General features: G+C 36.7%; 1 protein-coding gene across 1 annotated transcript in view; it reads right to left on the minus strand.

Annotated features, from left to right (window-relative positions):
• fgf11a (fibroblast growth factor 11a) overlaps nt 1–19,303 on the minus strand; it is a 64,019-nt gene that overhangs the window by 22,308 nt on the left and 22,408 nt on the right. The window contains exon 2 of the mRNA XM_016244427.1: nt 5,942–6,052. Within this exon, the coding sequence (XP_016099913.1) occupies nt 5,942–6,052 (111 nt within the window). The remainder of the gene's footprint in view (nt 1–5,941; nt 6,053–19,303) is intronic.

The following is a 19,303-nucleotide window of genomic DNA, read 5'->3' on the forward strand; positions in this document are numbered from 1 at the left end:
CTTCTCCCGTTCCTGGTTTGGATTGCCCCTTTTGTGGATTCATTAAAGACTGTTTATTCTTATCTATGTCTCCGTCGTTCACTCCGACACAGTGCGTGACAATATAAATAGCACCATTCACACACTACCTTCATCAAAATTGATATTTAGATGCCATTCATATATTTCTTGTTTCCAAACTGGCTCAGGGATCAGTTTCCACCTCAGAGTAAACAAAAAAGTATTTGTGAGAAAAATAAAGATATATATATATATATATATGAGATATAAAGTCACAATTACTAGAAATAAAGTTGCAACTATAAGAAATCAAGAAGAAGATAAGTCACATTGTGAGATATAAATTAACATTTTGAGATGAAAAAAATAGCTGTTGCAATGTTACTATTGCAAGAAATAAAGTTGCATATGTAGATATACAGTTTTTCATAGCATTCCACCCACACAAAGAACAATAATGAAGAGGAATCACTCCTATATTTACATGCTGTTATTCCTCCCAAAACTTTGCAGTGTCTATGTGGCCTCTGAGGCCAGTAGAAGGTGAGGCAAAAAGTAGAAAAATGCTGTAATAAGGAATCAAATTTAGTTGCAAAGAAACCAACTCCACCTGACTCTCTCTCTCTCGTATCTTTTCAAGTGCAAGTACTTGAGCAAGGGTGAAATGCATGATCAGCTCAAGATGTTCACTGGCTGAAGGTGAGGAGAGCACACACACACATATACAGCAAGCGCCTCACCATTCCTCTCCCGTTTTGCTCATTAAGACATTAAATAATCAACTTGTGGTTCAAGTGAAGATGAAAATGAAAGCAGGAGTGCCAGTCCGTCAGGCTGCATACCTTTCCCTCCAAGGGGGCACAAGCTCTGTGATGGAACACCTATCACTGCCATAGCAGCTGTTCTTTTGGCTTTGCTAGGAACTGCCGGGACAAGCACTGTGCCATCTGGGGACCTGGTGCTAATCTGTGTAGAACTACAAAGTTTGCTTGAAAAAATTAAAGAAAAATGTTGTTCTGTATCTTAAAGCAGGTGAATTGGAGAACATGAACATGAACCCCCATTCTGAAGAGAGAAAGGATCACAGAGATTACTAACTTTGTTCACAATTACTGAGCATGTTTGCTGGAGCTTATGCATGCAAACTGAGTTTTTACGAAGGCTTTCAGTCAGGTCAGGCCTGGTTCTGAGGCCAGTGTAAAGATCAAAGTGGTGCATGATGGGAATGTGTGGGACACAAACTAGAGATTTTCTCCATTGTGATCTTGAGCTGGACTGTCTCGTCACTTAGTAAACTGTTGCTTTACATGCTAACCAACTATGGAAGTTTCCATAGGAGTCTATCAGGATGGATCAAGTTGTTTGTCTGTTTAATGATGGAGTTGTATATCATTATAACAGAGGGGTTCCAGATATGAATCAGAGCATGTTAATTATTTATTCTCTCTCCGTGCTGATTTGGCAGTTTTTGGGACTAATTAGCATACGCCGCAGTGTGGTGCATAAAGAGCAGCTTCACCAAGACCCCCTCACTGCTAATGAGAGGGCACACCTCTAACATCTGACCTCAGTCAAAGAGACTGACAGAGAGAGAAAGAGACAGAGAGAGATGGATGTGTGTAGCAGAGGACTGTCAATTCTCTACTCTTTCTTGATCCTGTTCACAGCAAATGTGAACACCCACTGCAAAATAGAGGAATGAGCATGCACAATTAAATGTTAACTTTTAAAAATAAGCAGTTTTAACATGGAACCTTTCAAGTGCAAAAAATGTTCTTTAGATTATTCAAATGTTCTTCACACTAAGAAAAAAAATTTCTTTTAAGAATTGTTCACTAAAAGGTTCTTTGGAGAACCCACATTTTTTCTTCTATGACACTGCTGCTAAAATCCACTGTTGGAACCTTTATTCATGTCTGTTCAATATTGGCTGATCCAATCAAAAATAAAAAAAACATTAATAACAACCGATAACCAAGATGGTACTGATATTCTTTGAAGAAATTGTGTCATTGTTTACTCACACTCATGTTGTTCTAAACCTTTATGACCTTCTTTCTTCTGTGGAAAATTAAAGAAGATATTCTGAAGAATGTTTTGGTGTTTTTTTTAATACAATGAAAATCAATGGGGTCAAATGCTAAATGCAATATAAAACCTTAAAATAATATATTTTTTAAACAGTCACTTTTTCAAACCTCTTCTTGGTTGGAAATTTCACATCCAAAAGTCTACTAAAACACTTCTACATGTCTCAAATCAAGTAATTCCTCCATAACACAAACGTCAAAAAAGTGACCTAAGTTTTGAGAAATGTGTCCTAGCAATTATATAAACGGTAAAGAATGTTTCATTTTTTTTCCATTCAATGATAACCATTAAGGTCAAATGGTAATTTGCACCCACTGACTTTTACTCAATGGACCAAAAAATTCTGAATCATTCGTCAAAACACACCTTCTTTTATGTTCCATAGAAGAAAGTTATACAGGTAACGATGTGAGGATGAGTAAATGTTGACAGAAATTTCATTTGTGAACCTTTAGGTATGAGTTTAAAATGCAGGGATGTAGCCTCTCTAAATAAGGTCTAGCGATGGCTATGTCTTAATGTAGACAAATCCTGACCCCCACACAGCCTTTCTCCAGAACGGGTTCAGTCCTAATTTCAGGAAGCAAAGCAAACTGTACGTCAGTTAACATAGCAATTTCACCTTTCTCTCACCTCAGTGCACAATCCGTATATAACAACCATAAAGTCTAGACAGCAATCATACAGCTCTGCCGCTTGATTTCTTTTTCTTTCACCTTTTAAGCAGCTCTATAAAAAAGTTATTTAACTTTCGCACTGTCTCCAACACAAACCACACAGCTGTTCTCAGATGGTCCCCTTCTGTCAAACCCACTACAGCGAACACACACTTACACAATATCTGACACACACCTCACCTGTACCGAATTAACCGACAAGGCACTGTTAAATGACTTTAATGCAAGATTTATGGATGGAAACACTTACGAAAATCCTTTTATCGACTGACATAACAGTTTTGCCTCTGGAAGGATTTCAAGACGTCTGCAGTAAAAAGTGGAAAAACCTTGTGGGATTTGATTGTTTTGTTTTGTTTATTACATTCCCATATTAAAAAGACATTACAGGGCATCTGTTTGGCTGTGCTCAGAAAGGCGTCTCACGAGGGGAACATGCAATTTATGAGGAGAGTGCTGCATATTTTAGGAGAGCCCATACTGTACATTAGGACCGGAACATTAGGTACATTAGGAAATGAAAAGCAGCAGATGAGATATCATTAATATATTATTCTCTTCTGCAGCAATGAAATTAAACAAAGAGCAAACTGAGACCTTTTGCTGATGCCTCTCACTTCACACGTTTTCTTATGAGAAAAAGAGCAGAGTCATCTCACATGTGCTTCTTCTGGAGTTTTAGAAGAGATCTCAAAAATATCTTTAACTGTGCTCAGATTTTCCAAGATGTCAAAACTGCAATCAAATTTGAATTCAGACCTTCAATTCAAATTTCAAAGTAAGGTAGAACAGAAATAACTGAAATTCTAAGAAACATTTTTGTCAAGACAGTGTTAAATATTTGCTTAAAAATGCCTTTGAAAGTTTTGAAAAAAAGCCATATACACTCTTAAAAATAAAGGTGCTTCACGATGCCATAGAAGAACCTTTGTGTTTAAATGGTTCTATAAAAAACTTTTACCATCTGAAGAACCTTTCTGTTTCACAAATGGTTCTTTGGGGTGAAAGAAGGTTCTTCAGATTATAAAAAGGTAAGAAAGAGATGGTTCTTTAAAGAACCTTTGACTGAATGGTTCTTTGTGGAACCAAAAATGGTTCTTCTATGGCATCGCTTGAAGAACCTTTTGAAGCACCTTTATTTTTAAGAGTGTAGATAGATAGACAGACAGACAGACAGACAGACAGACAGAAAAATGATAGACTGATATAAAGATATAATGATAGCACGATATAATGATAGATATAATAGATAGAACGATAGAACGATAGATATATACTATCTATCTATCTATCTATAGACAGACAGACAGACAGACAGACAGAGAGACAGACAGATAGATAGATAGATAGATAGATAGATAGATAGATAGATAGATAGATAGATAGATAGATAGATAGATAGATAGATAGATAGATAGATAGATAGATAGATAGATAGATAGATAGATAGATAGATAGATAGATAGATAGATAGATAGATAGATAGATAGATAGATAGATAGATAGATAGATAGATAGATAGATAGATAGATAGATAGATAGATAGATAGATAGATAGATAGATAGATAGATAGATAGATAGATAGATAGATAGATAGATAGATAGATAGATAGATAGATAGATAGATAGATAGATAGATAGATAGATAGATAGATAGATAGATAGATAGATAGATAGATAGATAGATAGATAGATAGATAGATAGATAGATAGATAGATAGATAGATAGATAGATAGATAGATAGATAGATAGATAGATAGATAGAATGACAGACTGATAGAAAAATGATAGACTGATATAAAGATATAATGATAGCACGATATAATGATAGATATAATAGATAGAACGATAGAACGATATATATATACTGTCTATCTATCTATAGACAGACATACAGACAGACAGAGAGACAGACAGATAGATAGATAAATAGATAGATAGATAGATAGATAGATAGATAGATAGATAGATAGATAGACAGACATATGGACAGACAGACAGATGATGATGAAGGCGAGCGCAACCCCGATGGATGAAGCGATCAGAGTGGTCACCAGAAAGTAAGACACGGCGATTCCTCCGAGCTTTCCCAGCGACCGCGTGTCCAGACTCGCAGCGCCAGAAATCAAACTGCAAACCACTAAAGGAAGGATGATCATCTTGAGCATCCTCAGCAGCATCTCTCCGGGGAAGGCGAAGTAAGTCATCTGCGCTCGGGATAGGTTCATGTTCCGGACCATCATCCCGAGCCCGACGCCCACCAGAACCCCGGACACCGTCAAGAGCACTAGGAGATTTCTTTTGAGGAAGACCATGAACCGGTCTTTAAAGCTGTTCTTTTCTGATTTTGTTGAGACTGCTGGTAACGGGTTTTTGTGCCCGGCGTGTCCATTGATTTCGCTCTTCTTTTCCTCCATGATTTTCCTACACGCTCAGTCTTTCCACACGTTTAAAAGAGTAGGCTACCAGGCTTTTCTCATCAGCAGCGTGCGTGCGCTTGGAATGGAGCGGACTGGAGAGCGCTTGTAAAAACCAGCCGGCACTTATAGACATGTGCTGCATCTACCAATGACGAGGGGTCTTTTAAAGATGAAGAACCAGGGCATGCGCACTCCTGGACCACTATGAAATGATGCAACAAGGCAAAGGGTTGCTGATATCCGTGCATATTATAATTATCATTATTATTTTCTATTTTGTGTTAATAAATGTCATTGTGCCATCTAGAGACAGACAGATATCTATCTATCTATCTATCTATACAGAGACAGACAGACAGACAGACAGACAGACAGACAGACAGACAGACAGACAGATAGATAGAACGATATAATGATTGCCCAAGCCTGGTCTCCATTAGGTCTCCTGGGCTATGATAGAGCAACCTCTGAACAAAAAAATCTCTTGAACATGCTGTGAAAAGGACATTGCACATATCTGGCTGATGCGGATGCTGGTTTATACTGCTGTGAGGAGGGCAAGGCATTATACACCACAGGAACAGACACACACTTTGATGTTTGTTTCCCATTATAATCTGTGGGCTGTAATGTGATAGTGAGTTCAGGTAAGGTTAACAGGATTTTTTAAAGCTCTTAAAACATGTGTTCGAAAAAGAGTTGAGCACACGCACAGACGCACACACCCACATATATCTGAGCACGCACTTACAGAAGGAGCTGTTTTCGTCCTTTGTGCCGTCCAAGGTGCCATCGGGTAACATTTGCAGGTAGAAGCCATGCCGACAATACAGACGTGTGACGATACCTTTCAGCTGAGGCTCTGAGAAAAAGAGAGATAACATTTCATTAGACATGTTGTGCCTATGCTAGAAAAGGAAATCTCAATGCATCAAGAATACATGCTGGTGCTACAACAGTGAAGGTTATATCAGGATGCCTGAATTAAGAAAGACACACACACACACACACACACACTAACAAGCACAAACCAGTCCATACATCTTTAATTTTACAGCTTACCTCAAAAGACTTGAACTGTGTCAGCCATAACAAACTCAAATACAAGCATCCATGTTTACAAAGCACATTAGGACGATAAGAAGTTGTTTCTGTCCGTACTGGACAATGGACTGTGGTGTAATAACAGGAACAAATCAATCAGGGCGTCTCTGTCTTTTATCTCCTTTTCTTGGAGTTTACAGCACCAACAAAACAAACTACATAAAAGAGTTCAGTGAACTGCTATAACATAATCTAAACTCATTCTAGAAAGAGATGCAAAACAGAGGAATTGTTCAAATGTATTGCATAAAACTGACAAATAAGTACCTTAAAGTGATAGTCCACCCCAAAATAAATTCTGTCATTGTTTACTCACCCTCATATCGTTTCAAACCTGTGTGATTTTTTTCTTCTTCTGTGGAACACAATTTACAAAAGAAGATATTTTGAAGAAAAACAGTTTAGATTCCCATTGACTTCCATTATATTTTTTGACCATACAAATCAAAGTCAGCGGAATTCAAAATAACTTCTGTTGTGTTCTGCAGAAGCAGGAAAGCCATACAAATTTGGAACGACATGGGTGAGTAAATTATTTGTGTGTGTTTGTGTGAACTATCCCTTTAAATATTATATTACAATATGGTAATAATCATTCAGTATCATTGTACCACGGTGCCTGATACCACTGTACCATGGTACTTTCATAGTAATTTTTAAGGGACATTTTGGGCTATCTGCTAAGAGAGGGCTCTCTGCTCTGCTTAAGAAAGGTTACTAAAAATAAAATAAAAAACAAATAAAATATATTCTGGTTTTATGGGGTTTTGAAGGAGAAGGGAGGTGATAGATAATCAAATAACCGCTGCAGGGATGTGCCTAGCAGTCTGCTGGAGATCTGTGTAAAACAACACAAGTGGGACACTGGTAATAGAACAGGAATATTGTGAGATGTCACTGTGCTAAAGCATGTATATTAAAATCACATGCTTTACTATGTAGGAAACCAACAGCTTTGGGTGTGCATACAGTTGCTTAATGACTAATAGCAACTAAACAGGCACATTTATAAAAATCATATTTTTAACATTATTAATAATATTAACTTTAAAGTGCACTGTGTCGGAAAATCTGAAGTGAATAAAGTAAAAGCAAAGGCATATTAAATGTGGGCAAATGGTGTTATCTAACTACCCTCAACAAAACTTACTACAAAAATAACACAGCTTTTTTTTAGATGGATTTTAAGTGTAAACACAGGCTGCTTTTTAAATATTAAGCGATCCCATTAAAAGCACAGATGACAGGTAAAATGTCTATTGTTGCAGCAGCCGTCCAGAGCCTAGAGTCTAGAGAAAGAAAAATTGCAAATAATATATACTAAATAATACTATATTAGAAAAATATTTTCTAATTTGTTTAATTTTCTACTTTGCCATCACGAGTAAATTACATTTTAGAATGTATTAAAATAGAAAACAGTTATTATAAATTGTAACAATATTTCACAATATTACAGTTTTTACTGTATTTTTGATCAAATAAATGCAGCCTTGGTGAGCGTAAGAAAAATCTTACCGACCCCAAACTCTTTTTTCACTCTTTTTTCCCAAATGCTCACTTTGTGTGCCTCTCCCATTTCCTCTCAGCACTCCCTCTATGTAAAACACTGCAGAAATAGTTTGGTCTTTCTCTCTGCAGGCTTCTATTTGCTAGTGTCCATTGATCAGTTTTGAAGGTGAGGCCCTGAGGGGCCAAACTACAGTTTTAACATTCAGCTACATGGCACAGTGTCTGGCTGCCACCGCCACAGTCCACAGACAAATCACCGCTCACAGAAGCTGGGAAAGAAATATGTGTGCGCCTTCGCAATAAAGGCTCCACACAAAGCAAAGAGGCGGCCAATAACGATATTCACAGATTAAACCCACATATTCTGCCGTGTTAAGGCACATTTCCTTCATCTCCTCCGACTCGGTTGATTCAGGTTGTGAAGGAAATTCCCCGCAGATCAGTCTTTGTCAGCCTCTTTAGTAGCGCTGCCGTGACACGCTTTGAAAGCCACACACAGAGCGGTGCTGATGCACAAGCCCTCTCTGTCTTCAGTCTGCACTGCATAACCATAAAACCCATCTCCGGGGACAGAGGGTGTGAAGGGCACTCCTGATGGGTGATATTGATGTGCGTTTGAGTGCGTGCGCTCAGGGATGCCAGTCTGCCAAGAGCCCAGGCTTCAACAAAAGTTACACAGACACATTGACCCACCGGGGACATCATCTGGTTAGAGATCTCCTTTCCCTCTCTATGCCTCGCTATCTCTCCTATAAGCCCCGTCATGGTGAGTTATGTGGTTTTGCATCTCTCTGAATAACACCATACATCAACCAATCAGCTGGAGATGGAGTCGTCGCCTTCCCAAGGGGGAGAGAAAAGTGAACGAGTGTTACTGAGGGAGAACAAGAGAGGGGGCAGAAGTTATGACACAGTTATTTTATTGGAAGACATTCACACGCTAAATAAAAGAGGAAGACTCTCATACTTCACGCAAAGCATCGATAAAGCTTTCAGGCACAACAGATCCTAACAAAAGTCTGGCTCCTGCACTGCCATATTTCATTTGGAGCAAGAAAGGGAGAGGGGAGGCGAGAGACGAAGAGAGATACAAACAAAAATAAGACTGCATTTATTATCCAGCATGTGAGCACATTTAAGGGGTCATATCATGGGTTTAAAAAAAAAATTCTTGAAATCCACCTACAATCCTACTTACGTTTGTGCCAAAAACAGATATATTTTACAGTTTTGGATGATCATTTCGTTTCTCTGACCCTTAGAAATAAAAACCTGTTTTTTGTGCTGACTTTAAGAAATGCCATTTCATCAGTACTTACAGTTTCCGTAATTTTTGTAAGAAATGAATACGTATATTTAGTAAGAATGCATTAAATTGACCAAAGTTCCAATATAGGCTTTTACATTGTTATAAAAGTAAAAACAGTATAAATGCTTTTTTTTTTTACTTTCTATTCATCTAAGAATCCTGAAATATATGTTCTTCTGAAAACTGTTTCCACAAAAATTCTAAAACACTGATAAAAATAAGAAATGTTTCTTGAGCACCAAATAAGCATATTTGAATGATTTCTGAAGGATCATGTGACACTGAAGTCTGGAATTATTCACGGGAATATTAATAATATTATTAATATTAATCACAGGAATAAATTACATTTTAGCCTTGGTGAGCATGAGACTTATATATATAAAATCTTACAGACCCCAAACCTTGTGGTAGTTATTGCACATTTCAATGCTAGACGCAAAAGAACTTTGTAAGAAATCCTATTAAGAGTTAAAATCTCCACTGCACAAATGTGTAATGCTGAACTACTAATAGATGAATAACTCTATAATGGTCAGAAGCTATTTAAATGTACAACAAATACAGTTCAAATTCAACGAAACAGTCCCACTCAGCAAAACTAAAAGCATATGAATCAGATCATCTTATAAACATAATTCTGATTCCTCTCAACTGCCTCTCCATATTAAAAACCTGCAGACTACTTGTTTTGCATAAAATTGCAAAAACATACTTGTCAAGCACAATATTGTCTGTGCCGTCCAACAGGAGTGGAAGTGTACAAGTGCATGCTTCATATTCAGAGGACGTATTGGGCTAAAGTGCATAAAATTACAGTGGACGCTCCCTGGCCTAATGTGACTGTGAGTAATGAAGGGGGGCGGGGCAGAGCTAGCCAAGGCTATAATGATAATATTTAGCTGGACACTCAATCACTTGCCCTGGGAACAACTCTTACATTTCTCACCAAACAACTGACCCAAACTCAGATCCATCCATCCATCCATCTATCTATCTATCTATCTATCTATCTATCTATCTATCTATCTATCTATCTATCTATCTATCTATCTATCTATCTATCTATCTATCTATCTATCTATCGTTAGATCATTGTATCATTCTATCCATCCATTCAAATCTATCTATCAACTGTTGATCAACTATCCATCCATCCATCCATCCATCTCTATCTCTCTATCATGGTTAGATCATATTATCGTTCTATCCATCCATTCAAATCTACCACATCTATTCATCCATTTAAATCTATCTCCATCCATCCATCCATCGTTAGATGGATTGTATTATTCCATCCATCATTAGATCTTTGTACTGTTTTTCCCACCATCCATCTCTATCCATCATTCCCCCATATCTATCTCCATCCATACATCCATCGTTAGATCATTGTACCATTCTATTCATCCATTCAAATCTATCTATCTACTTTCGATCAGCTATCCATCCATTCCTCCCTATCTATCATGGTGAGATCACTGCATCATTCTATCCATTCATTCAAATCATCAAATCGTCAAAAATTCATCCATCCATCTATCGTTAGATCACCGTATAATTTTCTACATCCATGTAAATCCATCCATTGTTAGATCATTGTACTGTTTTTTTCCAGCCATCCATCTCTATCCATCATTCATCCATATATATCTCTATCTATCCATCCATTGTGAGATTTCATTGTTCATTCATTCTATTTATCAGTCTTTCTGTCAATGGATGTCAATGCAGGGAAATGTCAAGAAAAACATGCATACACAGAGGTCACAACAGACAGGAATGTGCAGTTTGGGATTAATTAAAGTCAGACTAATGGGCCTTTTTTCTTCTGTAAAGCTTAATGATTTGTGTCTAAACGAGCTGGGACATGTCTGAGGCCTGCCGATAGCGGGATGAGAGAATGCAGGGAAGGGGAGAGATGGAGAAGAAGAGCAGCTGCCACCAGAGAACAAAGTGAGAATAACACAAGAAAGAGATGAGAGGAAAAGATAAGACATCACTGAAAAAGACAGAAAGAAAGAAAGAAAGAAAGAAAGAAAGAAAGAAAGAAAGAAAGAAAGAATGAAAGAAGGAAGAGAAGGTGCTCATTATGCAAGGAATTAGACTATAAACAAATCACATATAAAAAGCTACACTAAATGTAACAGGTGACAGGAAAAGAACAGACCACAACAAAGAGAACAAATACATAAATAAATAAGTTATTAAATAAATATTATAAAGAGGTGTCAGAGCTGTGGTTTAGTAGTAGAGTAACAATGTCCCACAAAAGGCAAATAATAAAAAAAAAGTTTAAAAAAAACTGACAAGAAATATATATATGTAAAACTATATAAATATAAAATTAAAAACAAATATTGAGAGATGATGAATGATACTGTTAATATTTTAAGCAGAAAAGCAAATGTTACTTTTCAAGTAACATTTACTCTACAATTTCATTCTTAATGATTTGCCTCTGTCTACATGGAGCAGTAGATTAAAAAAATGTGTGGAAAACTATGTCAGAGATTGTTGATATTGTAGTTACATTCATGCATTATGCATTTCTGTTTTTATATATGCCTCTATTGCAATTTTAGCAATTACAAAATACAACCTTATCCTCCTCCTTCTTTGCCATCAAATTCTCAACATTTTCGTTACACAGCCCACCAATCATGTTTGGGCATCCATCCAACTCCACAAAAACAAACTAGTGACCAACAGCGACTTGGCGACCTCCAGTGATAAAATCTCTGCCAGTGTGAACAGGGACAGGGCTTAACAAAACTAATCCAGGCATCGTTTCGTCTCTCTTTCGATTCATTCAGAGGTAAAAGGCTCACTGAACATTCATCTCAGGACACAACAACCCAGATATCTCCATCTGTCCTTGCACCACTTGTGCTTTATACATTACTGTAGATGCTACAGAAGGTTTACACACCAGCACTCCGTTGCTTGTGTAACTGCAATGGCTTTTCGTGTATGTGTGTGTGGTCATGCTGGCACGCAGCGTGACAGAGACAGATGATGTGATGATAGAGGGCTGGTCTGGTGTGAGTATTTGCGTCAGTGCCTTCTGACCCAAAGCTCTCTTTGCCTTACACACTCCCACCATGCATTAGTTAATGACCATTACCACTGCATACATACACATCTCATGTCTGAGACAGTCTGCTGTGTGTGTGCATTACTTTCCACTTTTTCCTCTAATGTTAGATAATTGTGTGTGTGTGACTCCAAAAGCTTAAAGCCATTTTAAATGCCCTCTGTTTTTTGAGCTTGAATTAAACTTTAATAATTATTTTGCACCATTATTTTTGGCAAAAAAAAAAAGTGGTTGCCTAAAATAATGAAAGTACGTTTATCTTTACACACACAACTATTCAAAAGTTTAGGTTTTGATGAGATGCTCACCGAGACTGCATTTATTTGATCAAAAGTACAGTAAAAACTGTACTATTGTGAAATATTATTGCAATTTAAAATAACAATTTTCCGTTTCAACATATATATGCAGAATTTTCAGTGTGTGTATATATATATATATATATATATATAAATAACTTCGATTAATTAGATTTGATTAATTACAAAGATTAATTGAACAGCATTTCTTTTTTAATCTTTGTAACATTTCCACTTTTCCAATGTGCTTGCTAATTAAAATGATAACTGATCCCTAACTTTTGAACACTACTACAGTTTATGAACATTATTTTACAATTATGTAATGCATTATCTAAAATAATGACCTATATTAAAATTCCACAATTTGTCTAAATAATGGATATTAAACACAAAAATTTTAATATATTGTTTTAAATGCCACTGTACAAATTAATTTTATTACTGTTTTATTGTAATTTATAGTATGAAAACTGGATTTTTTTTGTGTGTGTGTGTATATATATATATATATACAAACTATAAAAATATATACGCCTATTTTACCTTTAAAAAAAAAAAATATAGGTCTATGATGCCCAGTGGGTGTGTTGTAAGGAGTCTTGCTCTAATCTGTCGTGAGGTATTGTTCTATTGTTAACCTCCGAGACACAGACATAGAGACTGAGACAGAGTTTACCTATAGAACAACAGTTGTTCTTGACACTGCCATCCTGCTGTATTAACCTCACCCAAAGAATCGGCAAATACAGAGAGAGATGAAAAGAGAGGGATGCAATTAACCTGTGAGAAGTGTGTGTGTGTGTGTGTGTGTGTGTGTGTGTGTGCGTGTGTCCCTGTGTCTGCTTTCTTTCTCTTCCCAGGTCCACCAGCCTCTCTTCTTTCCTCTGCCCTGGCCTCTTGAAAGTGCTGAGCTGGCTCTTTCCATCGCACTGTCCTTCTCCTCCCTTCTCGCCCATGTTCTTTTGCTCTCTCGCAGCCCTTCAGAGTCACGGCAGTGGGACATGAACACAATGCTAATCAGGTGTTCTTCTTCGTCTCTGCCACTCCCGCTCTCTATCTCTCTCTCTCTCTCTCGCTGGTGGTGATGTCAGAAGTCATAAAAGCAAGAAAACAGCCGGCCTGCGTATTTGTTCCTCCCTTCACTTTCATTTACTCAGTCCTTCATTCACATGCAGCAATACTATTTCAGGTTGACTAACATGTCTTGCCTCTAACCCAGGGATAAACACTTACAAATGTCAGTTTTAAGACTAGATTTAACATTTTCTGAATGCGTGCACCCAGCCAACAAAATAATGTTTTAATAATGTTTTGCTAATGTTCATATTTCTAAATGTACCCTGAACATTCAAAACGTCAATTATTTAAGCAATAATGTATGTTAAGGGAACGTTAGCCATAGTTCCGAGAACATTCCCACACTGTCTACACTGGATGCGTGCAGTGGGATGCGACGCGATAAAAGGCAATAGAACCCATTATAATGATGCTGTCTACACTGGATGGGGGCACAACGTGATTCGACAAATCCCCGACAGTAAACTGATGCCTCGGTCTACACTAGTCAACATTTGAAGTGAATCAAAACCTTTCATCAAAGTTGTCCTAAAACCAAAATGCATTCTTGTCTTAGGACAACTTTGATGAACTTTTTTGATCCACTTCAAATGCTGACTACTGGTACCTGCCTGTGCAAAATGTCCCGCCATGATGTGGTGATTTTTTGTTTTGTGCAAGATCTTGGAGCTCTGGGGGAGTTTCTAGGTGGTTGTTTCCTGAACCATAGTAAAGCAAGGGATAGCACATCTCGAACCCTCCAGCTACAATTTAAGTTAAACAGATTATTTTTAATAAGTGGCACAATTTAAGGTATTCTTTACATAGGTGTGCTGAGCAAGAAATGTGCTTTAGAGTTGTAGCTTTAGAGTTTAGTTGTGCAAAATGTTCCGCTCTAATGATTGTGTGTATGGATTCATTCTGACGTTCTAAATTAGGACTTGCTCACGACATGCTGGGCAGGCAGCCGGAGATGTCAGAATGCGACGACATCATCCCAAGCAGCCGACATCACCACGGCGACAGGAGACCCAAAGCGTTCTGGCCCCCTCCTGCCACTTCACCTGCACTGGACAACCATCACTGCAGAAGAACCACAGCACTTACACTTTAAATCGCCTTTAAAGTTGTCCAAATGAAGTCCTTAACAATGCATAGTACTAATCAAAAATGAAGTTTTGATATATTCACGGTAGGAAATTTACAAAATATCTTCATGGAACATGATCTCTGCTTAATATCCTAATGATTTTTGGCATAAAAGAAAAATCTATAATTTTGACCCATACAATGTATTTTTGGATATTGCTACAAATATACACGTGCTACGTACGACTGGTTTTGTGGTCCAGGGTCACATATGATCTTGACTTGATAAAGCTCGACTTGAAATTTTGATATATCCTTACAAAAAAAAAATATATATATATATTTATAACATTATTTATTCTGCAGTACAGACTACCATTCAAAGGTTTAGGGTCAATATATTTTAATACTTGCATTAATGCATTAAATTGTTGAAAAGTGAAAATTACAGTGATGCATTAAACTGATGAAAAGTGAAAGTAAAGACTTTTAAATGACATTAAAGTTAAATAACATTTTAAAATGTATTAATATAGAAAAGTTGGTAACACTTCACAATAAGGTTCACTAGTTAACTACATTAGTTAACATGAACTAATAATGAACTGCACTTATACAGCGTTTATTAATCTTTGTTAACGTTAATTTCAACATTTACTAATACATTATTAAAATCTTGTTAACATTAGTTAATGCACTGTGAACTAACATGAACTAACAATGAACATCTGTATTTTTATTAACTAACGTGAGCGTAGATTAGTAAATACAGTAACAAATGTATTGCTCATGGTTAGTTCATGTTAGTTAATACATGAACTAATGTTTAACTAATGAACCTTACTGTAAAGTGTTACCGAAAAGTTATTGTAATATAACTGTATAATTGTAATGTTTCACAATAGTACAATAGTTTCACAGTTTTTATCGTATTTCTGATTAAATAAATGAAACTTTTGTGAGCATAAAAACATCCAGGAGCCCGTCTGAGTGTGTCTATGTGTGTGCACTCAGCATCTGCTAACACCACTTCAATTTCATATGGTTTCTGCATGGATGAATATGCAAGAGTACATTCTCCAACGCTATTACAGCTTGCTTCATTCCTTCATTTATTTCAAAAACTTAAAAAAATAAAAAAAAAACTCTCACCAAAATATTTATATGCATGCATGCGCATGTGTGCGTGTGTATGATTTGATTTTAAAATGTCATCTACTCTCAAATTAGACCAGTCTAATGCTTTTCTTTTCAAAATCCAACATCATTTTTTGAATGGTATTGTATAGAATATAGAAAGTCTCTTTTTCCAAAAAAATGTTGTAGTAAATTTATATATTTTTTAAAAGGATGTTTAGAAATTTGTACCGGAAAACACAAAAACCTTTCTAAAAAAATCTCTCTCAAAAATTGTAACAATGTTTCACAATAGTCCATAAGTTTCACTATTCTTATTGTCTCTGTGATCAATTAAATGCAGCCTTGGTGTGCATAAGAGACTGCTTTCAAAATATTGAAAAATCTCACTTGAGCATCTGGACCACTCAAACACACAATATATATTTTGTTAGCTAGATTTAACTAATACTCTGTAACACCCCAGGAAGCCGAACAGGCCCCTGGTTCCATGGCAACCCTGACACCCGATACATTTACGACCTCCTGGAATTTAGATTTTACTCTTACATAAGCAAATTTATATACTTTAAAGGATGTTAAGAAAATTGTACCGGAAAACACAACAAAAACCTCTCTCCTGACCTCTAATATATTTTACCTTTTACTTTCACTCTCCTTGCCTTTTTCCCCTGAGGTCATCTGCTCATCTTGACCTTTTCCTTTCTCACTGTAGGTCAGTCTGTAATCATATCTTACACACCATACGCCCTCAGCCTAATCTCATGAGTCAATACTCCTTAATTAATCTAATCTGTTCCTTATTCTTCTCTTTGGTCCCATTAGCAGCCTGAAAACAAGACACCTTATCCCTCTTTTCACTCGTTTGTTCAGCCACAATGAGTTCATTTATAGCAATTATCACAAACTTTGACATCAGAAACACAATTGTGATGTACTACAATGCATTTGAACTAGTGGGCTGAAGCAATCAAGTCATTGATATGATATTTAATACAAAAAAATGTAGACTAAATTAGCAATTATTTCTTATAAAAACGAACATGCTGATGCAATAGAGGGAAATCAACAAAAACTGACATGTGCACACACTCAGATCTACAGTATCTCTGAATAAAATCAATCTTCAGGACAAGCTGCAATGCTATAGATGACATACAGTAATCTATGTGTGTGTGATATGTGAGAAGGTAAGGACATCATTGCTTAATTGGATCACTCTAGATGAATCTGTTATCACATGAAGACGTGAATCATGTTCAACATTGTGATGCGTTGGCATTGCTTCTATGTACACTACTTGTTCTCATTTATACATGATGAGACACACACACACACACACACACACACACACACACACACTTGCGGAGTTTTCCCCCTGTGACCACCATCCTCTATCTCTCTCGCTCTCATTCACACTCTCCTCAAAGGTGATTCATTCATTGCTGCCACATTTGCATTGATTCACTGCGGTAATGCGGAATCTGGGTTGCCAGGTACTCCACACACAAATCTCTCCAGACTACACGGGGGAAGGGCTTTCCTTAAGTGTATCCTTGAGGGGATCTGGAAACCCCTTTAGAAAATGCCTGGCAGCTTCTTAAAGGCTGGCTCCTGACTGTATGTAATGATAATGAGGCTCATCAATGAAATAATTACAGTCTTGAAATTCTGGACAAAACACAGCTAATTGCCTGACTTTAACCCAGAGGATTTAGTTAGTGTGGGTAAAAAAGTGCTTTTTCAGTGAAAGAAGAAAAAAGGGAGAAAGGTAGATTTCCAATAATATTAACAACATGAACCTGTTCTTCATGTTAATTTAGAAGTGAAGATTTTTATTTTGCTTTACTTTGTAAAGTATTTTTCAGCTGGTTGCATAGGAATAAACAGACCCTCTTGTTGTTCCCTAAAAATCTGATTTATTCACTCTAAATCCACCTCTGGCTCTAACCAGTGATTAAAATACATTCAAATGGGTTATATTAAGAATTATGTTTCTTTCTAATCAATATCCTGTACAGAGTGGTGTCCTGCACAGCTGTCACACATTTTTCTATAACCCCGAATGCTCCCCAGTCCAATGAAATAATACAATAAAATCCAAAATATTATGCCACCATTAGTGATATAGAGACAATATTACAATATTCCTCAAATAAGAATTAAACAGAAACAGTGTGATTTTTTTTTTTACAATTTTATTTTATTTTATTTAGCAAGGATGCATTAAACTGATCAAAAGTGACATTAAAGATGTTTATAATTTTACAAAAGTTTTCTATTTCATATAAAACTATTTGCCAAAGGGATAATACAAAAAAATCTAATTCAAGATAGAATCTCAATTAAATTTTCTTATCAATTTAACCAAATACAATTAAGTGGTTTAAAAATCTAAGAATGTAAGGGACACCCTTTCTCTCCCCCATCACCATTTATTTGAGCCAAAGCTTCATTCATATTTTTCCACTTGATTGCCAACGCCAAAATTGTTGCCCTACACAGGGCAGTGACACGTTGTGCTAACCCTTCCATAAGCACACACAAATACATCTTCCACTTCCTCCCTTGACTGCCATTTAACATTTATACGGCAAATCAAAGCTTAAGAACATATTAGGAACAATGGCAGTGTGACCTGCAGTAAAAAAGTCATTCATATTTCAGACGCTGTGTTATATAGCATGAATATTACTAGCATATTGGCTCTTTATTAGAACTTATAAACCACATATTAATGGCTTATTCTGCGTGACTATATTTTAGATCCTGTAATCCTACCCATACCTAAACATAACAACTAACTAATTAGGAGTTTATTGAGGCAAAGGGTGTAGTCAATAGTGAGAATTGGTTCTAAAACAAAAGGTTGACCAGTGTTTCATTAATAACATAATTCTTCCGTCTGAATTAGAATGAACAGAAAATTTACATAAACCTCTGAAACAATATTGCTTACCACAACACTCCATAACTTCTCCAAGAAAAACTGTAAGATAAAACCAAACAGATGTGAAAAAGGGTGACTCGAGATTTTTAAACTCCCACAAAGCTTCACAAATCATGTTCCTGAATAGTGAGGCGTGCTATGCGTTAATTGGATTTTAACTGTTAGCGTAAGGCAAAAATTAAGGAAGCTGTAATAGCGTTGGAGAATGTACTCTTGCGTATTCATCCATGCAGAAACCATATGAAATTGAAGTGGTGTTAGCAGATGCTGAGTGCACACACATAGACACACTCAGACGGGCTCCTGGATGTTTCATTCATTAATAGATCCATTAAGAGTCTTTTAATTACACATTGTTCTCCCACAGAGACACTTCGGTCCCGACTGCACCACGCCTCCCCCTCCCTTCCCGTCGTACCGCCCATCACTTTTTCTGCTGATGAGGGAGTCCCTGAAAGCACAGAGCGGCCCTGCCCATCCGCAGAACCGTCGCAGGGGGCCCCACAATGCAATTAGATGAAATCCCAACCTCTGCGAATCAGTCTCTGACAGGAGTC

Source organism: Sinocyclocheilus grahami, unplaced genomic scaffold (genome assembly GCF_001515645.1).
Source record: "Sinocyclocheilus grahami isolate Dianchi unplaced genomic scaffold, SAMN03320097.WGS_v1.1 scaffold718.1, whole genome shotgun sequence".
NCBI lineage: Eukaryota > Metazoa > Chordata > Actinopteri > Cypriniformes > Cyprinidae > Sinocyclocheilus > Sinocyclocheilus grahami.